This window comes from Hypomesus transpacificus, unplaced genomic scaffold, assembly GCF_021917145.1.
Source record: "Hypomesus transpacificus isolate Combined female unplaced genomic scaffold, fHypTra1 scaffold_130, whole genome shotgun sequence".
Lineage (NCBI taxonomy): Eukaryota > Metazoa > Chordata > Actinopteri > Osmeriformes > Osmeridae > Hypomesus > Hypomesus transpacificus.
Genome location: NW_025813706.1, coordinates 401,965 through 425,114, shown reverse-complemented (window position 1 = coordinate 425,114; position 23,150 = coordinate 401,965). Strand labels below are relative to the sequence as shown.

Below are 23,150 nucleotides of genomic sequence, written 5' to 3'. Positions count from 1 at the left end.
CATTAATGTTGAAAAACACTAAGTGTTTGTACTTGTTTCCTTTTACAAGATACTGTACTGCACTGATATTACTGTCACAAAATTAGTTGACAACCTGAGTTATTCAGTAATGTATTTGGAATTAAATTAACACAACTGTTAAGCTTGATTGTAGCTACATCTTTTACTTTTGAAGTTGTTTTGAATGTTAATCATTAGAAAGAAAAAAAATAAGTAGAAATGTTTGTATTGTACAATGTGAACCATTGATATTAAAACGCATTTCTACAACTCTGCTGTTCCATACTATTACATCACAATACACAAATGACAACACCAGCGGCAACTAACAGTAGTAAGATGTGCCTAATGCTTTGTCCCAATTCCCCTACTTGTAAGATATTCAGACCACAAATCCTAAGGTATTATAGTTGTCAGTCATATCAAAATAGTTTAAGTTACAGCCAAGTCGGCGATGAAGCCGCCAAAACAGGAAATGAGATCATATCTCAGGAAATATTTGGTGAGTCGCCATCAAACTTGGTACAGGTGCTCGGGACCCTGTTCCAAAGAGGTCCACAAAAGGTTGTGTCATCTAACCGCTAGGGGGCGATCATGTGTCTGACACATGTTAAATTGTGATACCAGCTGAATTGATGTGGCCGCCATTTTGAATGAATGATTGAAACGTTTTTGGTGAATATCAAATATTCATCTAATTTGGCACATTATCTTCAAACCACAACCACCTTGACATGTCAAAATAAAACTGAATTACAGCTGTTTAAACTTTGGACAAATCTGACAACCAACTGCTTGCCACAGAAAAAACTGCTTGTATTTTTAACCAGTAACTGAAATCTGTGATTTCCAGCACTGAGAATAGCTCAGTGGGATAGGATAAGTTGGTGTCCTGGCAATGTCAACGTCAGAGGTTCAAATCCAGCCAAAGCTGACAAGCTTGTCATGTCTCTCATTCTCTGTTTAGCGAGATTGTAAGCCACTGCAAAGGAAGCCAGGTACACCGCAGTCACTAGATGTCGAAAGTTTCTGCTGGGTCATCAGACCTGCTTGGCCACCACATTGCTGCTTGCAGCTATATTGTTATTGTTGGTATTCTTATTAGGTTCCTCCGGTAGGAGGGAACCTATTGTTATTGTTGGTATTCTTATTCTTATTATTATTTTTCTTCTCCTTGCGCCCCAATATCTCAAAAAGTCCCCTGTCATAAATTTTCTAATTTGGCATATTGATACCACATCCAAGTGGGTACCCCCACACCAAATATGTGCCACATCGGACCATAGGGGGCGCCACAGGCCACGCCCAAAAGTCCGATTTTCAAAGTGATGGCATTTCCACCTTATTGCTCCAATTCTTCTGAAACTTGGTGTGCATGCCTCATTTTTCATGAGGAACAAAAAAGCCTCAAGGACCCATAAGGTCCACCATGATGGATTTTCCTGTACAGTGATAATTTGGGAAAACATTCAAAATTCCTCTTCTCTTGAACCAAAGGTCTAATTGACTTGAAATTTGGTACAGCTATGTATCATTGATGTATTGAGAAATGTTACTTAAGGCAATTGAATCAAGTACAAAATGGCTGAAAGGGGTGTATTTATGTAAATGTCCACATTGCCTCAATATGTTTGTGTCACTAAATCAAATTTATTTTTTAAAAATAGTTCAAACCTAATAGGCTTTAAGGTGACATGCCTCTGAAGTACCATGCTAAGTTTTACCTTGATATGTCAAAATACGACTGGATTACAGCTGTTTGAAATTGGACCAAATCTAACAATGCTCGCCATTGGAGAAACAGCTTTGTTTATTATCCAGTTATTGAACTTTGTGTATTCCATGCCTGGGAATTGCTCAATTGGCTGAGATGTTGTGCTGGTAAGCAAAGGGTTGTAGGTTCAAAACCATCAGAGGCATAGTTTTTTATTTTTTATTCGGACAAAACGGTTTCTAGTCTTCCGATAAATTCTCCGGTTGCAAAACATAGCAATGTGTGTTTATTTGAGCCCATCACAACACTCCAATCGTCTGTTTAGCGAGACTGTGTAAAGCCAGGTTCACAACAGTAGCTAGTGACGTTGTGTCCTTGGGCAAGCCACTTCATCCTACTTGCCTCGGGGAGAATATCCCTGTACTTACTGTAAGTCGCTCTAGATAAGAGCGTCTGCTAAAATGACTAAATGTACATGTACTTGTAATCTACTTATGGTAGAGATAACGCTAATGGTTATTTCTAATGAAGTAAATTGATGGTTCAAGTGGATCCCTTGTCTGTTGCACAAATTCGTTTCAGTAACCTAAGCCAGGACACATCCCCACTGATGCTAGGCATGATTTGAAATTCCCTTCAATAACAAGTTATGGGACTCCAAACAACCTTTTTAAAAAACTAAAAGTAAGTTATTCTTTACAGCAGCAACCCAGTCATCCCGTTGTCCCATTTTCATAGGAAATGTTAAAGCAGTTTCAAATTTGGCTGAATCTAACAACGCTTACCACAGGAGAAACAGCTTACTTTTTAATACAGTTACTGAACATGACACTATTCAACCCTGAGAAAAGCTCAATGGGCTGGGATGGTGACCTGTAAAGTATAAGGTCGTAGGTTGGAATCCAGCCATTATCTTTTGGCCTGTTATCATTTTGATAACCTGTTTAGTTCAATAGGATGACATCATTCTGAAGTCCCACAAAAATGTTACCTTGGTATGTAAAAATATGATTGAATTAGAGCAGTTTCAACGTTGGCTGAATCCAACAACGCTAACCACAGGAGAAACAGCTTACTTTTTAATACAGTAACTGAACATGACAATATTCAACACTGAGAATAGCTCAATGGGCTGGGATGGTGACCTGTAAAGTATAAGGTCGTAGGTTGGAATCCAGCCATTATCTTTTGGCCTGTCATCAGCCTGTCATCTGTTTAGTTCAATGGGATGACATCATTTTGAAGTACCACAAACAATTTCACCTTGGTATGTCAAAATATGATTGAATTAGAGCAGTTTCAACGTTGGCTGAATCTAACAACGCTTACCACAGGAGAAACAGCTTACTTTTTTATACAGTTACTGAACATGACACTACTCAACACTGATAATAGCTCAATGGGCTGGGATGGTGACCTGTAAAGTATAAAGTATTAGGTTGGAATCCAGCCACTATATTTTGGCCTGTCATAATTTTTTTTATCTGTTTAGTCAAACAGGACGACATCATTCTGAAATACCCTGCACAAATTCATGCAATTTCACCTTGAAATTCCTAACCTTTGTCGCAAAGCTGACCAAAGCTGATACTCTGCCCTTTCTATTCATACAATATCAACAGTTGGTGTGTAGCAGAGAGGATAGAGACTGACTTGTAACCTTATGCTCATGAGTTTAAATCCCCATTCAGCATTTTGTTGTTGGCCAAACATGAAGTAGTTTTTCTCTCTTGTTGTCCAACTCTCGATCTTCTACAGTGTATAATGTTTATAATATTTTGCGGAGGAACCTGCATCGCTGCTTGCAGCTATATTTACCTTTTATTTTCTGAAGGTGTTGATGGCGAAGAGTTGCGTAATTACACAAGCACAGAAGCATATACTTACTTGCATTGTAACAAAATAGGTACAGTATTGTTGAAGAAACACAGCAGCTTTATATTTTTGAAGGCAGCAGTAGAGCCCAGTCAGAGTGTAATTGAAGCTAAACATACAGCATGGGTAATGCTGAGGGAAAGTGGAGTCATTGACATTTACTCATTTAGCTGACGCTTTCATCCAAAGCGACTTCCAAGAGAGAGCTTTACAAAGTGCATTGGTCACTGATAATAACAACAAGATAGCCCCAAAAACATTGCGGGTACATACAAAGTAGTCAATTTAGACATTATATTGTATAAAGTGTAATGGTGTGACTGTAAAGCTGACTTGTACACACGAAATTAATTAGTAACATATTATTTTATTCAGAGAAACTGAGTTTAAGCGTGCACATGAGCCACCGTTGTAGAATCTCCTACGTCTCTAATGCACATCATTGTGTTGTTATCAGCGCCTCCTAGTGCCGTTTATAATTAATTGTAATAACTGAAGTCAATGTATGTACACTTCATTTGCATTTCGATACTTTTGAGTAAATATAGTAGAAATATAATACAACATATGCAAAGTCATGTAGCCATGCAGCAGCGGGTAAAAATATAATACTACATATGCACAGCACAAAATGTACTTTTACACTTGCAATTTAATATGCTCATGCTTACTGTCTTTATTTATCCATCTACTATTACATTAATAATAGCAATATCGATAATGATGCCATTATTGCATTATTGCGTAGCCCAGATAAAGCTCCGGATCAGGATTCAGTTTAGTTGGCTTTTTTTTTAAGAAATGGAAAGAGCAAACATACACTTTCTTTGGAGGGTGTTTAAGTTTCAAAGCACGCTGTTTTGCGTTCCTCATTCCTTGGCATGGAGTGCAAAGCATAGGGCAATGGACATGGACAATTTCAAGTTGTTGATGTTCGAAGCAATGTTTTCGACAAAATCTTCAATTTTCTTGAATTGTTATGGCAACCAACAACGGCACAAGTTGAACCTGAGCTCATGTTAACAACATTTAATTAAACACAACTTATTGTAATCAATGTAATGTTGCCTTCTCTGTCGATATCATGGTACGTTAGTAGAGGTTAGCCGCTGAACAGGAAACACAAAACCGGAAAGCGGAAGTAGTTCAGCACCCATTGGTTGCTGTAAAAACAGGTGGATACCCCTCAAAATCCACTTCTCTCAGGATATCATTTTTTGTCCAGTAATTTGAATTATGATTTCGAAAGGGGAGGCAAAACAAATACACACCGCTGGTGATTTTTTTAAAGTCGACTTTCCGTTCTAAAAAGCCTTTGAAAATGTCATTGAAGTCATACATATCGTACGACTAGAGCTACTGCTTGACAGCAAGCTCTGGTTACTTCCACTTTTCTCTCGAGGCATCGACAACACAGCTGACAGGTTAGGCTCTCCCTCTCAATACACATGCTAGAAAGAGTTTTGGCTTGCTAATGTTGTTGCTAATGTTGCTAATGCTCTGACATTCTGGTTCTGCTTCGGATGCCATCAAGGGGATCTCTGGTGTAGTCAGTCCTTCACTAACCAATCACCATTCATTAGCAGAATGCTAGCGTGTTATGGGCAACAAGCAAGCCCCCACCCCTCGCCTTGAAGCAATGGCCCCGGTGGATGTAGGTGGCATTGCATTACGGTTAGGTTTCCGACTCTTCCGGTCGTTTTTAATTCTATTAACTCCATTCAACATTTACGAAACTATCTCCCCCAATAATTTTTGTTTGATTCTCGAACCTGGCTCATACTACTAGCTTTTTCATAGAATAGTTTTTCCCGATTTTTGCTAAGTTTGAAACCAATCCGAAATGGGTAAACTAGCAACCTATTTATTTGCTTGGTCAATGAAAGTTGCCTGCAAATGTGCTGGCGGATACTAACCAAGCCCCCACCCCTCGCCCCTCGGCTTGAAGCAACGGCCCCGCTGGATGTAGGTGGTATTGCATGTACGGTTAGGTTTCCGACTCTTCCGGTCGTTTTTATTCTATTAACTCCATTCAACATTTACGAAACTATCTCCCCCAATAATTTTTGTTTGATTGTCGAACCTGGCTCATACTACTATCTTTTTCATAGAATAGTTTTTCCCGATTTTTGCTAAGTTTGAAACCAATCCGAAATGGGTAAACTAGCAACCCATTTATTTGCTTAGTCAATGAAAGTTGCCTGCAAATGTGCTGGCGGATACTAACAGGGCACGAGCACAAAAATTCACATTGGCCGATAGCCGATTTACATGAGCTCTCGGAGCTAGGGAAAAAAAGAGTCACTGTTTAAAGCTAAACAGGAAGACACGGAAGTGGAAAGATGGCCGCGTCCAGTCTCGCGATCTCGCTTGCCTCACTGCGCCACTGAGCACTTTTCATGGAAATGAATGGGGACGCCATCTTGGAAGACAAAAGTGGCTTACTCTAGTTATATTAACTCTATGATACTAACAGGGCACAAGCACAAAAGTTCACATTGGCCGATAGACGATTTACATTGAGCTGAATGAGCCATAGACTTATATTGAATGAGCACAGGGAGAAATGGCTTGAGTTGCCTGCCTTGTTGTAGCAAGTTTAACAAATCGTTGTCACACATACATGAAATGTTGTTAATATAGTTTATTCCCGTTATTTTAAAACGGATTTGATTTTTCGTGAAAACGTTCATGACATGATGGCAAATATATTATGTGAAGCGCGAGCATATATTGTTGACATGTCTATCTGGAGCAAAGACGAAGATTAATACTTTAACTGTTAACCACAATAGGAAAGGATATATATTTAAATAATGTTAGTCTTGCCTTCAGAAGCTTTTGTTAAACACACCTATTATTCTTTTTTTGATCGTGCCAGACTGCTTTTGTGGGACAATGAAGGTCCTCAGTGACTATACCCCTACTTACATCTGATGGTAACGTCTTGTAGCCTATATGATTCTATGAATATGCCCCTTTCAAAGGCAAATGTTAAAACAAGTATATTTTAGACACACTTCTCGAGCTTTTATTTATTACATTATTAACACGTCTCGTTAGATCACGTTATATCCATTAATAGACGTTTGGTTTTCTAGGTTGAACATATAAAACACAGGTCGCATTTCGACATTGATGTGAAATTGAAGGCAGTGTGAATTTCGTGGCATTTCGTTTGAATATAAAGTTGACAGTAAGCTATGGTAAGTCTGCATTATGGAAGATTTCGGTTACCAAAATAACTAAGTTTTCTTTGCCTGGCGAGAACAACGACGGAGCTGTTCATGTTGTTTTAATTTGTAACTTGTATAACTGCATGCTCTTATGGGTCTTCCCTTTTGGCACTTGATTAGTTTTTTCACAATGTATGTGTAACCCAGATATATTTTCAGTCAGCTAATGCTTTTCTGTATTATCACTGTTTTTGGTGTGTGTCTCTTTAAGGGTTACGACCACTTTATGTTGCGGCAGCTTTACGACTGCTGTTTTACGGTGTGTGTTATTGTTACCTTGGAGACTAAGTTTTCGCGGGTAGCTCTCTTCTTCAATGCCTGCAAGCAACTTGTGGTTCAGCTGTGATTCTCCTGCTGTTTAATTTTGGAGTTTAACTTGTTAAAAGTATTTTTTTAAGTGAAATATTTACCGTACAAAGTATTCGGTTTTCTTTGGATAATATCCGGAAGTCCGTCGGCAACGTTTATCCACAAGAAGATCGTTTGCAAGGAACTCCGCCGAGTGAATGAACATTGAGGAGACGCTGCCGCTGTTTCCTGAGTGCTTACCTGTGGCTTGTGAGCTCGTGAAGATCCGTCGTCATCTTCATCTTCTGAATATCCTGAGGATTGCAGGCAAAACTACTAAACCACCACACACATATAGAGCTCTATAATATTATTGCTGGCCAGCACGTTACTTTATTTTGTTATTTTCTTTGTTGCTAAAGACAATATAAGGACACTTCAAGATTTGTTCTATAAGAAGACCGTTCGGTATCCACTTTGTTTTCATGGACTGAGAAAGAGACATTTAATTAAAGAGGACGAGTAACATTACTTCAGGTATTTTTGTACTGAATAACAGGGTGTTGTTCAGACATTTACGTATTTGGTTAACTGCCTAATAAAAGGGGAAATATATATATATATATATTTTTTTTTTTTTCTAATTGATATAATCACATTTCCATGTGATTTAAGGTTTACTGTTTTATGTTGTTCCTGACCTATATTGTGATCAAGTAAGACGCATTTCAGTTCAGCAAATGTTAAATAAAACTGGATCGATAGTAAACTGCTATCACAACCCGAGTAAATTCTGTTTATTGGTTACATATGCTTCATGTTTTGGCTGCTTGCAATGTTTGGGACTACCTCGTTGTTATGATCAGTGACCTATGCTCTTTTGTAAAGCTCTCTCTTGGAAGTCGCTTTGGATAAAAGCGTCCGTTAAATGCTTAAATGTAAATGTTCATGTTAACAGTTTATTTCATCCGATACAATGCGTTGGAAATCATGAGTTGGACGATGAGTTCCATCTAGAATAGCCCTATATTTAGCCCTATAGCCTATTTCTAAAAAACAAGTAGAAGGAATACTATACAGTGACAGAATACATTTCCGTTAAGTTTGCATCATGTCTCTGATTCTTATCGGACTTTCTGCCCCTAGATTCTGCCTTAGCTCACATGCTCGTAACCATATAAATCTATGCTCGCGACTGGTTGTCGCAAAGTATGACGTGTACAGCTAGTTGCAGACGTGCACGAGGTCTCGGAGCAAGGGAAAAAAGAGCCACTGTTTAAAGCTAGACCTAGCTTACTCTAGTTATATTAACTCTGCACATATATCTATGGCACAAACTCTCTTCATTCGAGGACGTCATTTCCTGATTTTCGATCCGGTGGTGTCCCAAGAACCGGGACCACGTTATTCCTCGATTAAGCCGCTAACTTGGGAAGTAGGCACAAAAAGTGGATTTAAAAACGTAATTAATTATTTAATTTAAAAATGATGTCCAGAAATGTTTTCAAAGATGTCATCTATAGGTTTAAGAATTTTACGCCACAGATCAGCCTCACTAGTGGGATTGTGACTGTGATCATCGTATGCTGCGCATTATTTATCGTCACCTCACATTTCAGTTTAGCACAGGATGTATTCAGTCTTGGGACTAGTGCTTTTGTCAATGGACATGGTAAGGCAGCTTCACTTATTATATATGGTAGTAAAACATAAATGTTTTCAGTCATACCATGTAGCCTATTAACACCCCAGTAGTGTCTTTAAACAAGTCTAACGTGTGTCTCATCGATAACATTTTGTGTGTGTGTATAGCCTATACTTTGTGAATCTGTACTTTACCCCTACCAGACATATGTTAACGATGCTACACCTTCCATTTACAGTACACAAGCTGCTTACATACTCCTTCCACCACAAGACCATGATTCAACTACTCCTCAGTGTAGGGGTTGTGGTGCCCCTAGGCAGTAACATTGAAAAGAGTTTGGGGACTGTCCACTTTATCTTCCTATTTCTACTACTCTCTACCATCACTGGGGTGTTGTACACTATACTACAACTTATTGTTTTGGATACCTCCTTTCAAGACCAGGTGGAAGGGTTGGTCCCTGTTTCTCTAGCTTTGCTCAGTGTAACCACAATGCAATCCCGTATGACCAAGGCCTTCCTATTTGGGGTCAGTGTGCCCACTTTAGCCCTACCATGGCTGTTTCTGATGATCATATCACTACTGGTCCCACACACTGTGTTTCTCTGTAACATTGTTGCCATTGCAACAGGGTGGATCTGTATCCTTACTCCATTTACTCAAGATCTTTGGAAATGTTACTTTGAATTGTTACTTTGAAGTGTAATGACTTGTATCCAAACTTTCCAGTAAGGACACTTCTAGGACATATGAATAATACTTACTATCCAATACACATAGGCTTTACCTCCTTAACCTGCGGTTGTTAAACAGATGGCAAAGGCTGGTTCTCTATGTTGGACATGTCTGAAGCTAGGGCATCAATCCTTGACAAGAAGATGCCTTTCAGACTGCTGAGGAACATTGGTGTCCTGTATGTCCCAGCATCTGTGGAAGAGAAGAAGAAGGTTGTTCATCCTCGGTCAGTATTTCAGAAATGACCAAGGGTTTTGGTTCGATTAGGCCTTTAAAGACTAGGAATGCATTTCTGAGAAACCTGTATTGCAAGGAAGAAATTGCCCCGTTTGATGTTATTCAAAGAGTACCAATGTGTAACATTGTACCCTGACATACCCTCCTGAATAGGAGGACTATTTTGCTTATTGATCATAATACACTGTACAACTTCACAAAAGGCAATACAATCATCTTGCACACTAATTCTTTCTAACTTTATCATAAATTGCAGAATCACCCCAATCCCAGGGTCCTACCCAGTCCAAGCCTATGCTCCAGTTTCTACTCTCTCAAGCCTCCAGGCTACAGAGGCCACACCAAAGATGTATGAAGGCTGGCCACATTCCTCCTACACTCAAGCTAGTCCTATTCCACACTCAGCCCCACATGGACACAGCCACGGATATGGCCTGGCATATAACTTTGGGTTTAATAACGGACACAGTTACGAGCATAGCCACGGGCATGGCTGCAGTCATAACCATAGCCAAGCGCATGGACATTGTCACAAACATGTTTTTTTGGACAGGAATAGTCACGGTGGCAATGATTCCTGTTCTCAACATTCTCATGTTAGCCCAATGAATATGCACTCGGGTCAGCCTGTTGGTTATCTACCTCATCCAGATACCTTTTCACGTTTTCCAGAAAGTGATTTAGGTCCAACATCTGTGATGATTGACCCAGTGGCACCTGTGGGCTTTTCAGGCTAGTTAGACTCAGGGCTAAAATGTAGGTGATTGATATTTCTTATTTTGATGCTGTATGTGGAGGTAATGAGTGTAGACAAGTTGAGTTTTCAGGCAAAATCAGTGTTTGCATGTTATTTGGAGGATATTGCAGCCCTTTAAGCATTCTAGGTTTAAGGCTAGAAACCTCTCAAAGACTGGATTTGTAATGTTTCTTTGTTTGTACAACTCTTCTCATATCATTATTTATATTAAATATGCAAGAACTGTTTTCTGATGTTTCCCAAACAGTGTGTGAAAGAGTGGTTTGCATTGCGCTGGTGTAGAAAAAATAACTAGAAGTAGATTCTATGTACTGCATTGGTGGCAATGGCCAATATAAATGCATAATATAAAAGACAAAAACATAATATTGGATCCACAATCTCTGTTTAAGATATATATATATATTTTAATCATGCTTTTCAAGTTGTTTATTTACAGACTACTATTTTTGCATGTAAAGCTGGATCGAGTTGTATAACACAGATTGATGTAACAAACTTAATCTGTTATCAGCAAATCAAAGATAAACCCACAATGTAAAAAGGCACCAATTTCTTGTTAGACATTTGCAACTCTTGCCATTCTATGATGGTTTAGCAGTACTGTACATCTGTGTTTTTTATGTTCCACTGATGATTGTTCTAAGAAATGAAACACTAAGAAAATAAGATTGAACAACATTGGAGAAACTCAACTTGATTACACACGCAACAAAAACCTCAAAATTGAATATATACAGTGCCCTCCAAAAGTATTGGAACAGTGAGGCGAATTCCTTTATTTTTGCTGTAGACTGAAAACATTTGGGCTTGACATCAAATAATGAACGTGAGACCAGAGATCAACGTTTCAGCTTTTATTTCCAGGTATTTACATCAGGATCTGATGCACAACTAAGAAAATATCACATTTTGTTTGAATCCACCCATTTGTCATGTGATCAAAAGTATTGGAACAGATATACTTAAAACATATTTAAGTGAATAAGACTTAATATTTAGTTGCAAATCCTTTGCTTTCAATAACTGCAGCAAGTCTGTGACCCATTGACGTTTTGCATTCTTCCTTTTTGATGCTTTCCCAGGCTTTCACTGCAGCCTCTTTCAGTTGTTGTTTGTTTTGTGGGGTTCCTCCCTTCAGTCTCCTCTTAAGCAGGTAAAATGCATGCTCTATAGGGTTTAAGTCTGGAGATTGACTTGGCCAGTCTAATACCTTCCATTTCTTGCCCCTGATGAACTCCTTTGTTGTTTGGCAGTGTGTTTTGGGTCGTTATCTTGCTGCATGATGAAGGCTCTGCCAATCAGTTTGGTTGCATCTTTCCTTAAATTGGCAGACAAAATGTTTCTGTAGACTTCCGAGTTCATTTTGCTGCTGCCATCATGTGTTACATCCTCAATGAAGATTAATGAGCCCGTCCCAGAAGAAGCCATGCAAGCCCAAGCCATGACATTACCTCCACCGTGTTTCACAGATGAGCTTGTGTGTTTGGGATCATGAGCAGTTCCTTTCTTTCTCCAAACTTTAGCCTTTCCATCACTTTGGTAAAAGTTAATCTTTGTCTCATCAGTCCATAAAACTTTGTCCCAGAATTTTTGAGGTTCATCTCTGTACTTTTTGGCAAATTCCAGCCTGGCCTTCCTATTCTTCTTGCTAATGAGTGGTTTGCATCTTCTGGTGTAGCCCTTGTACTTTTGTTCATGAAGTCTTCTGCGAACAGTAGATAGTGATACCTTCACTCCTGCCATCTGGAGGTTGTTGCTGATCTCACTAACAGTTGTTTTAGGGTCTTTCTTTACAGCTCTCACAATGTTTCTGTCATCAACTGCTGATGTTTTCCTTGGTCTACCTGTTCGACGTCTGTTACTTAGTACACCAGTAGTTTTCTTCTTCTTCAGGACATTCCAAATGGTTGTACTGGCTATGGCCAATGTTTCTGCAATGGCTCTGATTGATTTTCCATCTTCTCTAAGACTCACAATTGCTTGTTTTTCACCCAAAGACAGCGCTCTGGTTTTCATGTTGTTTTCACCTCTGAATACAGTCTGCATAGACAAAACCTATCTTACCCAATCTGAACCTGAGTGTAGACATTCAGTGGTATTTATTGATTGAATAATGTATGTAATAGGACACACCTGGGCAACAAAACACACCTGTCAGTCACATGTTCCAATACTTTTGCTCACGTGACAAATGGGTGGGTTCGAACAAAAAGGTGATATTTTCTAATTTGTGCATCAGATCCTGATGTAAATACCTGGAAATAAAAGCTGAAACGTTGATCTCTGGTTTCACATTCATCGTTTGATGTCAAGCCCAAATGTTTTCAGTCTACAGCAAAAATAAAGGAATTGGCCTCACTGTTCCAATACTTTTGGAGGGCACTGTATATTCAACACGTCTTCTATACAGCCAACCCTCAGGAATAATGATTAAATAAAAAATCCCAGAAGTAAAATACAATAATGACTGTTAATGTATGAAATTATGTTGCAAACATACCTCAATGATCATGCACAGCAGTGTCAGCAGCACAAAGTGGATGACTGTGAGTCGGGCAAAGTATTATGTATATATTCTACTAGTAAAACAATGGCATAATTAGACCTATGGATAATTCAAACAAATACATACTCCAACTGAAATGTGCATTAAAGTAACTTACAACATCCAAATATGCCAATTTAACACTGCACCAGAATTGTTCTGGTGTTATGTATGTACTGTAACCTTGTGGTGCAAAACAATGTATAGACTTTGTATTTCACATTAAAATGAGCTAACAGAATTGTATTTATAAACACAATTTATATAATTTAGCCAACTGCCCATCAACATTTGCCAGATATTTAATCTGAGTAATTGGTTGATCTACTGTAACTGTTAATTATACTTCTAGTTAATTGTGTAAAGTAGCTGTGCAAACATTAGCATGGGATAATGGAAGATTCTGCTTAATGGCCACTTTTGTGGTATGAAAAAGTTAGTCTAAAGTATTTTTACATGTATTTTACTATCAAATTATACTATAACTATAAAATTGCTATATCAAACAAAATCGGCAGTGGGGAGGAGTATTTTCACAACATGATTAGCATGTCTAAAGGCTATATTCAATGTCCAAACCAATACAGCCTGCAGAACTTTTCAGGATTACTCCAAACTGAGGATAATTGTATGTCCTATTAGGAGACAATACAGCAACTGCTTTTGATACAGGGTAACTGTTCATAATAGTGTAACTGGCAACACAGCAGTAACCTGTTTTAACCTGCTTTCCCAACATTACTTTTTTGTTTTTGTTATCAAAGTCAAATTTCAGGTTATCCAAAATGAACCCAAGCTTCCTGATATCATCATATCCAATTATGAAACCTTCTGGTTCCAATTTCACCATAGAAGGATTCAGAGATATCTTTTATGTAGTACCTATGTGAAAGTATCTGTAAACTCCCAGTCCTAAGGCCTTAATTGTTATCCAGTTAATCCTTCACTATCTGGCATAGGTCAGTGAAGTGGATTTGGAGGTGTAGTTAGTGTAATTTGCAGGTTGGTGTTTAGCTCCATACATCCTGAGAGTAGCGACCCTTTGTCATTAACTTCTTGATGTAGGCCACTGCCTGGGTATGCGTCAGGCCTCCTTCCTCCTGCACTATTTCGTGGAATGCGTTTTGGACATCTCGCGCCATGTTCTTCGCATCCCTGAGGAGCGAGACAAGAAGCACTGAGGAAACATTGTGTGGAAGTCCTGCATGTTGTTTTATTCTTGGATAAAATACAAAAAATCGGATTACAATACTATAATTAAATATGTTTCTTTCCTACCTGCAACTATAATCCAGCTGAAATGTACTAAATGAGCAATTTAGCTGCTCAATGGACTCTTACCCGCATATGTAGACATGAGCGTTGTCCGTGTTGATGAGCTTCCACATGTGTTCTTTTTTCTGCTTCAGGAGGTGCTGCACGTAAACCTGAGGAGGATTGACATGGTACACTATTAGCATATAGAAGCCAGATGCTAGATTGCATACACTAGCTGGCTAGCCTTTGGTAGCTCTGGTGTGATTAGCATGATTACAGCAATTTCAACAAAGTTTGTTGTGTTGTGACAGCAATGTCTCTGTATACCTTTTGCTCCTGGTCTCGTGAGAAGGCCACGTTTAGTTGAGTCAGCACACCTGCCTTTTCAAACTCTTCCAGCTGCTGCTGATAAAGGAAGTCGTTGTTTCTATGGCGGCAGCCAAAGTAAAGAATTGTCTCGCCCACCTCCTTCCCTGATGGATAAATACAACATATTTTTTATTTGGTCCTTGAAGGCCTCTTTCCAGAGACTGAACTACATTGTGTACATTTGTAGAGGTTTTCATTGTTTCTTTGTATTGTATTTGTTTTTCTATGGCAGTTTAGGTCACCTTGCTCCTTGAGCCAGGCACGCTCCTGCAGAAAGCCCATGAAGGGTGCGATCCCTGTGCCCGGTCCGATCATCACCACAGGGTTGCTGGCCTTAAAGGGGAGCCGAAACTGGGACTTCCTCACATACAAAGGGACCGTAGCTTTGTGGCTGTTGTCCACCACAGTCTTGTTTTTCAGCCAGTGGGTGGCCACGCCCTTGAATGTGCGTCCAGTGCTGGTGCAAAACTCCACCACCACGGCGCAGATGCTAATCGTTGTGGGGTACACCTGAAAAACGGCTCACTTGTGTCAATATCATGACTGGTATGTTTGTTTACTACGTTTACACAATTGCTACATCTGTACTGATGTATGTTTAGACTACCCAAAAAGTAGATTTAAGAGAAGTAGAGTAGAATAATATGAAATTAAATAAATAGAGCAAAATAGTGAGTAGCTTTCATACATACATACCAATAAGACTGAATCATGTCCCACACAGGGGACAGGGAAGTCTGACCTTGCCGGAGGACGCGATGGAGTAGTAGCGAGCCTGAAGGCGAGGTAGCAGCTCACACAGGTGATCTATGGCCGGGCGGAGAGAGGGCATGTCCTCCAGCACCGTCAGGATATCCCTCTGGGCATCCAGCACCCAACTCTGGTATACGCTCTGAGACACAGGTTCATTTCCTCACGAGGTTGAATTACTTTTGGGGGTTATGTAGTTACTTAAAAAAAATGGCACTTATACAGCCTAGGAGACGCAGCTAACGTGACATTTTAGATTAGAAAAAGATTGGAGAATCGGGGGGGGGGGGGCACGTACACTGAGCTGTGTGAATGTCATCTAATGTGAATAATGCATTTACGCTTACAGAGTAATTAGAAAAGGGAAAGCCACGTTCTTGTTACCACATTGCAGAAACTGACATTAATCTAATGATTAATATACTATACTGATCTGAATTTGTCTAGTTGGGCTGTCAGTTTACTGCGTGGTTGTCTGAACCATGCAGACATTACCGATATGGAATCCTAGTTATGTCGTGGAGATATGGATAAGTCCTTGCGAACGCAGATGCATAGGAACCATGAGAAGTGCTCACCTTGCCCTCTGGCGAGGCGGAAGCCATCTTGCGCAGGGTCTCCTGCTCTTTGGGGTCGGAGGCGTACTGGGCCAGCTCAAATAGCACGTTGGTGCGGGGGGGGTTGGTGATGTCAAGGTAGTGGGTCAGGGCCGTGCGGTAGGAGGTGGGGCAGGGGAATGGGTGCTTTTTATTGGACTCCTCTGAATGGGGAAAAATACAGACAAAGTAAGCACTGAATCTGATGTAGGCTACTTGTTTCTGTTGTTTACCCCTGTGTTATGTTGAAACTATTACTCACACTGTAATTTAATCATCTGCAAAAAAAATTTACTCAGTTGCGTGTGCCACTGATAGGTACTAACAGATAGGTATCAGATCCATGCAAACATGGATGCAAAACAGCCAAGAGCTTTCCATGAGACATGTAATAATCCATGATGTATGACTGACCGTCTAGGTTATTAAGAGAGATAACCGTATCCAGGTCAACGTCCAGGATCTGGCCTATCCTGTTCACCATGGATGTGTCATTGACGGGGTAAACAGCCACATGGTCTCCTGAATCATATCTAGATGGAGGTTCAGATGAACAAATGGCTGTCTATCTTCTGTTATAAAGATGTAAACATCTCTGTTATATCTATTACATTGTGTGAGAGAAAGGACAGGTATAGATTATTAACATCTACAGTATGAGGTAGGTGAAGGTTAAATAACTTGGAGAAAAACAACATGCAGTGTGATTATCCTTTTTAAAATATATATAAAAAATTAAATAAAAAGCTTATCACAACTATTATAAATATTTTCACGTTACCTAATATCAAATTGTGCTTTAATAATTTTTATAATTCTTTAACCGCCTCAGTACCTGATTTTGGAGCCTGAGATGTCCAGTTCCAAGTGCATGAGATGGCGCTCTCCTACAGTGTTGAGCTTGCGGTTGACGACCACTGTTGCTAAGTAGGGGTTCTTGGCATCAAAAGGCCTGCACACAAATGGAAAGCCATTTTTTCATCAATGCCAGAGAGGTGAGAGTGAACAATGACAGAGAAATGAATGCTGAATGCTGTGCGTGTTGTTTTCTGGTAAGGTGTTAAACCAAGATTCAAAATGCGAAGTCATTAATGAGCCTATTTTCTTATTTTGATATTAATATATAAAATATTTTGATATTATCAAAAAAGGAAATATACTGCATATTATTTATTTATTTATATGTAAATTATTTGGGTAACAGTCATGACAACAGGAAGCAAACTAAGGCTGACTGCTTTTGGATCTGTGAGGCCCAGTGAAACAGTGAGAATCAGGTCACCACCATGACAACAGTCAACTCTTTTGTGGCCCCCTGAACAACAACAATAATCAATTCCTTTTGTTTCAATTTGAGCAATGATGCGGCTTTGTAGTCAGGTCTGCACATGTATACTGCGCACATTTGGACTAATGGAAGATACAAACACACCCTGTGCATGCCAACTCACGGTTTCTGAGTCTCAAAGCTCTTGAGGCGACCCATCTCTCCGGTGTACACCTTATTCATGTTGATGTCGGTCGGCACCACCAGCTCGTACTGACGAATACTGAGGAGACATGAATTTGGAAGGTGGTTACTTCTGTTGGCCATTTCAACCTCTATTTTCACACCTGAGAAGTCTAATACCCCACAATCACACCAATAGCAAAGACCGGCCTGCTTTTCTTGCGGGTTTCTCTCTCTGTGATGCAAACATGATGATGCATACATGGCAGAATTTCCTTTTGAAGCAAAGCCAAATCAAAGGCTTCGGAGGCATTCATGCTTTGGACCTTTATGATCACATAAATGGTTTGAATGGAAAATGTAGACCTGTGTTTGTGATAGCAAATAAGTACTGGAATATTGTTTTACAACAAACTAAATATGTTTTAACTAACAACTCATTACATGGTTTGATACACCAGACTTTTTACTAATGCATATAGTCAATGTTCAGAATTGGCTAACCTATACTGGCTTTAACCTAAATTAGTTTGCAATCTCCTCTACAGTACCGTACTCCCGAGGCACAGTCTTATCATTTAATTTCTACATTAAACTGCAGCATTTGGAAACAGGTTTGACCTGTTGAGAGGTGCAGCACATGTCAGCCATTACCTGGTGTCATCCCCTGTAGGCTCCACTCCAAAGTGCTCACACACTGCAGGCCAGAATCCCTCCTTCCACGACACAAAGTCCTCCTCAAGACTGAGAGGTAAAGTTGGAAAAGTATATTTTAAACACTTGAAAGCAATACAATTTAAAAAATAAATACATGGAAGTGCTTGTGATAGATACAATATTTCTCTTTTCAAAATACAAAGCAAAAACTGACCACAAAGGTATACAAATAGTTTCATGGTTTAAAAGAATACTGCGTTGTGTAATGTACTATTGCCTATTAGATTAGAGAGAACTTTAATGATCTCCAAAGGGAAATTCTGACTCGGTTTTATTGTTTGTAGCATGTTCTACTCTTGGTGAGATTGCTACTTACTTGGCATCATCGTCCCCGATACCTAGATCGAATATTCTATTGCCCCCCAACTCTGCCAGTCTCTTGTCTGTATATTTCCCCATGGCATTGAAGTGCTCATATGTTTTATTCCCCAAGCCAAACACCTGTGGTAGAAAGTCAATATTGGCCTTAACAGTAAATCAATGGAAAGATACTTTTAAATAGATATTTATATAGATTAAAAGCTTGTTTTAGACAATTTACTCAAGCATAAATCAGAACTGAAAAAGTGTAGCAGACTCAAATTTCTGCAGAGGTCTCAACCTATTTGAATCTTACTTGTAACCTTTTGTGGCTTTGAACAAGCAATATTTTGGAAGACAAAAAATAAACATATTTTCAAGACAAACCGTTGACCAATGAAGCAGTCCAAAAAACTAATTCTCACACAAAGAACTGGAGGAAGCTGTGATTTGCATTGTTCAGCGGTGATGTAAATGAGAAAACATTTGAAATGGAAAACTCACAATGTCTCGGGAAAAACCACAAACTACCAGTGCTATAGCAAGCTCGCTAAGCCAAAGAAGCTTTGTTTGGCAGAGCCTCATGTTTCCACTTTGTGAATTTGAAGTGGTCAGTAAAAGGGGTGGGTAAAGTGTGTTTTACATTCCACTGAAAGGGTTTGATTTTGGAGTGGGGGAAAAGGACAACTATTTGGGGATGTGGAGTGAGTCAGTGTACGCAAATCCCTACAGCATTAAAGCCCCTGACATCTCTTACTACACTCTCTTTAGGCTGGAATAAGACACTGTCCTTATGGAATCAAAGCCTACAAGTCATACATCTGTCTGTGACACTGTGACTGAAAATGAATTGTTAAAAGTCTGATGGTGAAAACACGAACCGCAAAGCTGATGCCACTCAGGTCCTCGTCGGTCTCCTGCATCCAGTCATAGAAATCCTGAGCGTTGTCTGTGGGGTCTCCTTCCCCGTAGGTGGCCATGCAAAACACCGCCAGCGAGTTTTCCATCTCCGCCAGACGGGGCAGCTCCGACTGGAAAGTGATAACCAACAAGCAGAGACTTTTTTCTCAGAAACTTCTGACTAGGATAAAAACGTCTCCATTGCTACAACAGAAAACATTTATATTGACTTTGAGTGTTGGGCAAATCCAATCCCAAAAACCCGGCAATACCTAGGTGTACAACGTTAACCACAAGTTTGAAAATCAGCTAGACAAGACCAATACCATGTTGTATTCTTCAGGGTCGGCAGACATGCCCCTCATGCCGTAGCGCTGGGCGTCTTTGGCCAGTCTGCCGCAGAACTCCTCAGCTGTGCCCGTCTGAGAGCCGTAGAACACCACTATGTTTCTGTTCTGGAGAGAGATCCAAATGGACAAGACATGGGTTATTAGCAAGATGATTACACAGTTTTAAGTTGGTAAGACTTTATTGTGGGGGGGGGTACCTCATTAAACTATTCATGCTCAAATGACTGTCAAGTGGTACAATGCACTGCCCTGAATAGCCACCTATTCAAGTTATGAATTTTTCGTTCATTCCGATGGTTAATTAAAATGATAAATAACGATGACATGATATCACAGCAAATTGTATAATTTAGTTCATAGATAGATTCATCATAGAGATAGATTCATCATAGATTTGAGGAAAAACACCACCAACCGTTTTTTTCATCTTTTCAATGAAGCTGGTTTCTCGCTGTGGTGTGACTCTGGACAAACAAACAGCAGGCAGATATTAACATTAAACCCATCAAGGTAACTGACACATTTAAATCCACCAATATGGCTGTGATGTAGCAGTTAAAAGACAGTGCTGCAGTGCAGACCAAAACAATTTAATCCTTGAGATATCTTGGCACCAGGAAATAAATTTTTTCAACTCATAGAAAATCTGATGAGTTAGACACAACCAACTGCAAGAAAAAAACTTCTTCATTTACTCATTCCAGAATTTGACCCCGGTAGCTATTATAGGTCTACATGTCATGTAATGTTTGCCTCCATAAAAGCAGGCTTTCAAAAACGTTGAGCAGAGAATGTTCTTTGCTCCACCACTCTCATCCTATTTGAGCCCAGGGGACAGATTTTTTGTGGCGCCCACACCCCTTTACCCGTGTTGAATGATATGATGTCATAGTACTAGTAGTAGTAGGATTTGAAACAATGAATTTCCAAAATAACTTCAGATAATTTTTCTATTGTTCAGCCTCATAATTCAACTTGTATTAACATTGTGCACAATGCACTATTTTAACAATTTTAAAACACAAATCTACAGACATGCCATTTCAGGCTACAGCATCCATTTCACGGGAGAGCTTTAACATGATAGACAGTGGATACAATTGGAGTAGTGTGTCTCACACACACACACACAAACACTGACCTGGCTGCCGCTGCCTGTCTCTCTTTGGGCAGTGAGAACACACATCCCATGACTGGAGGCAGTGTTCTCCAGTGTGACAAACACTTGTTTGATCCACAGTGAGAAGCAGTCCGATAACGTGCCCTGCGAAGCCCCTGTGTTGGGTGGGGGGGCTAGGAGTTAACTGTGCCTTGGCCTCTCAAAGTCAGTTTTGCCAGTGCTTCCGCTGAATTTCATCCCCTCACGAACTAACATCCCTGTATCTTGCGCACACACACGCTACTGAAGTGCTTTCTTCTTCTCTTCACGGTGGAATCAGAACACGCAGGCAGCCATGGCTACTCTGTTCTGCAGCCTCTTGCTAGCTTGACGGGAGACTCCAGTCTCTCGTTCTCCTCGATGTGGACGCGGCGTTGCTGCAGCCCCTCGCCTCACCCACTGTCACGCAGCTGACATCTGGCTCCCTGGCACCCTGAACGTGAATGATGGCTGGACAGACATCTCCCTCAAATCTCACACTAGCAAGTCTCCAGCTGACATGTACATGAAACAGCCCTGTCATGCCCCCCTGCACAGACAGACACACTCAACTGGGCTCACACAACCAGCATCTATATCTCCTCCTCTTTTCCTCTGCAATCAGTAGGGATTACAAGACCTAAGTCACCCTGGCAACCATTAACGCCGTAAATATGTCCTGTTGTTGTTGTGTCCCCCTTTCTTACAGCGCGACGAGGATGCGAGCTTGCATGAGGCATGTCTCAAAAAGCCCCAAGCCGAGAGAGCGTGTCACTATGGTTACCTAATCTGTCATTAAGGTCGCCGTTAGTGACATGGCCCGCTCCATTCACGCCTCTTCAAAAGCTAATTAGAGATGGTTCGCCACAGAGTGAAGGCTCGAACGGAAAGAAAGGCTGGACTTTGGCCCCCAAGTTACATGCCAAACATTGTAAATGCTTTGAAAACGCTATTCAAGAGCTGAGAAGCACTTTAAAGCAATACAAAAAATGAAAGTCTCAAAACTGAATCTGATGGCTACACATCTTCAGAAAACACCTTTACCATGTATAAACACCCACAGAAACATGTTATAACAGTTAAAACATCAAGAAAACCATTTAGCCAGAAGTTACATGCCAAACATTGTAAATGCATTGAAAACGCTATTCAGGAGCTGAAAAGCACTTTAAAGCAATAAAAAAATGAAAGTGTCAAAACATGATCTCTTCAACAGGATCATGTCCACATTGAAAAAGCCTCAACCACAATCTGCATTATAGGCCTAAAACTAAACCTACAAAATATTTGCACCAACTTTCCATCTCGGAGTGATTTCAAAAAGTGAAAAGAGCATCCATTTTAGACCTGGCCAGTGGGCCAGCAAGTACCAGCTTAGATAGAGAAAATCACTTCCACCAATACAAAAACACAGTATCCCCCTGTGTGCAGCAACAAAAAAGTTATAAATAAATAATAGACATAAAGACCACAAATACTACAGTAAAAATATGAGCCAGCCAGACTGCATGACAAACAAACTCCAAGGTAGCTCTCCTTTTCCTGCTCTACCCGAAACAAACCCCTTCCTGGAATGTTCAAGGCTTCACTTGTGGGCCGTTTCCTCCATCCTGCATATTTCCTTCAATGGGGTTTGCTGAGGGGGAGGGGGGGTCCAGTAATTAGGCTTCCACTTGTGGGCTACTTTTGGTTTCAGTGTAACTCTGCTCCCATTGACACAGAGGTAGAAAGATGGAAAGATAGACAGAAATGTTCAAGAGGGACTCCTCACTGGTTAAACACTTCCAGTAATTAGAATCTCCTAAATGTCCATTGTTCTGGGGGGAAGGGGTAAAACTTTGACCTTCCCTTGAGAGGGAGAATTGATCCAAACACACAGAAAAATGCCCACAAATGTACTGATTAAGTTAAATGCCATATCTTGCCTTTCTATGTAGAGAATGAGATGTTTTAGGCATTTTAACAGTGTTCAGTAGTTTTATTTAAAAAATCCTTCAACAAAGACATTTTAATATTTTGTAGGTTTAGTTTTAGGCCTATAATGCAGATTGCGGTTGAGGCTTTTTCAATGTGGACATGATCCTGTTGAAGAGATCATGTTTTGACACTTTCATTTTTTTTTATTGCTTTAAAGTGCTTTTCAGCTCCTGAATAGCGTTTTCAATGCATTTACAAGGTTTGGCATGCAACTTCTGGCTAAATGGTTTTCTTGATGTTTTAACTGTTATAACATGTTTCTGTGGGTGTTTATACATGGTAAAGGTGTTTTCTGAAGATGTGTAGCC

The 23,150-nt window shown here is 39.9% G+C and overlaps 2 protein-coding genes across 9 annotated transcripts in view; one reads left to right on the top strand and one right to left on the bottom strand.

Annotated features, from left to right (window-relative positions):
* Nucleotides 1–8,352: 8,352 nt before the first annotated feature.
* On the top strand, nt 8,353–10,717 carry LOC124488270 (rhomboid domain-containing protein 2-like). 5 transcript variants are annotated; one of them, XM_047050890.1, is made up of 5 exons: nt 8,353–8,575; nt 8,733–8,785; nt 8,997–9,401; nt 9,575–9,722; nt 9,990–10,717. In XM_047050890.1, the coding sequence occupies exons 3-5, from the start codon at nt 9,035–9,037 to the stop codon at nt 10,468–10,470; spliced, it is 996 nt and encodes a 331-aa protein (XP_046906846.1). In that variant the 5' UTR covers nt 8,353–8,575; nt 8,733–8,785; nt 8,997–9,034; the 3' UTR covers nt 10,471–10,717. The 5 variants fall into 5 exon arrangements, with proteins under 5 accessions (XP_046906846.1, XP_046906845.1, XP_046906847.1 ...); XM_047050889.1 differs by having other exon boundaries at nt 8,733–9,401; XM_047050891.1 differs by having other exon boundaries at nt 8,353–8,785; nt 9,393–9,401.
* Nucleotides 10,718–13,497: 2,780 nt separating this feature from the next.
* The window catches only part of LOC124488266 (NADPH--cytochrome P450 reductase-like), a 54,489-nt gene continuing 44,836 nt past the window's right edge, over nt 13,498–23,150 (bottom strand). For 2 of the 4 annotated variants that reach the window (XM_047050870.1, XM_047050871.1), the window contains exons 3-16: nt 20,143–20,191; nt 19,704–19,832; nt 19,359–19,508; nt 18,494–18,618; nt 18,115–18,204; nt 17,462–17,560; nt 16,846–16,962; nt 16,425–16,543; nt 15,993–16,174; nt 15,407–15,556; nt 14,907–15,174; nt 14,623–14,768; nt 14,380–14,465; nt 13,498–14,193 (exon numbers count right to left, since the gene is read on the bottom strand). In XM_047050870.1, coding sequence (XP_046906826.1) covers nt 14,049–14,193; nt 14,380–14,465; nt 14,623–14,768; nt 14,907–15,174; nt 15,407–15,556; nt 15,993–16,174; nt 16,425–16,543; nt 16,846–16,962; nt 17,462–17,560; nt 18,115–18,204; nt 18,494–18,618; nt 19,359–19,508; nt 19,704–19,832; nt 20,143–20,191 — 1,855 coding nt within the window. In that variant the 3' untranslated portion in view covers nt 13,498–14,048. Of the gene's footprint in view, nt 14,194–14,379; nt 14,466–14,622; nt 14,769–14,906; nt 15,175–15,406; nt 15,557–15,992; nt 16,175–16,424; nt 16,544–16,845; nt 16,963–17,461; nt 17,561–18,114; nt 18,205–18,493; nt 18,619–19,358; nt 19,509–19,703; nt 19,833–20,142; nt 20,192–20,868; nt 21,844–23,150 lie in introns of those variants that run through there. The other 2 variants (XM_047050872.1, XM_047050873.1) reach the window with 2 other exon arrangements.

What these genes read in the sequence shown, in the direction of transcription:
- LOC124488270 (XM_047050888.1), top strand. Translation starts at nt 8,599, where the DNA reads ATGATGTCCAGAAATGTTTTCAAAGATGTCATCTATAGGTTTAAGAAT. An exon ending in TGCTTTTGTCAATGGACATG is followed by an intron (nt 8,786 to 8,996) that starts GTAAGGCAGCTT and finishes TTCCATTTACAG; the next exon opens with TACACAAGCTGCTTACATAC. An exon ending in CATTGCAACAGGGTGGATCT is followed by an intron (nt 9,402 to 9,574) that starts GTATCCTTACTC and finishes GTTGTTAAACAG; the next exon opens with ATGGCAAAGGCTGGTTCTCT.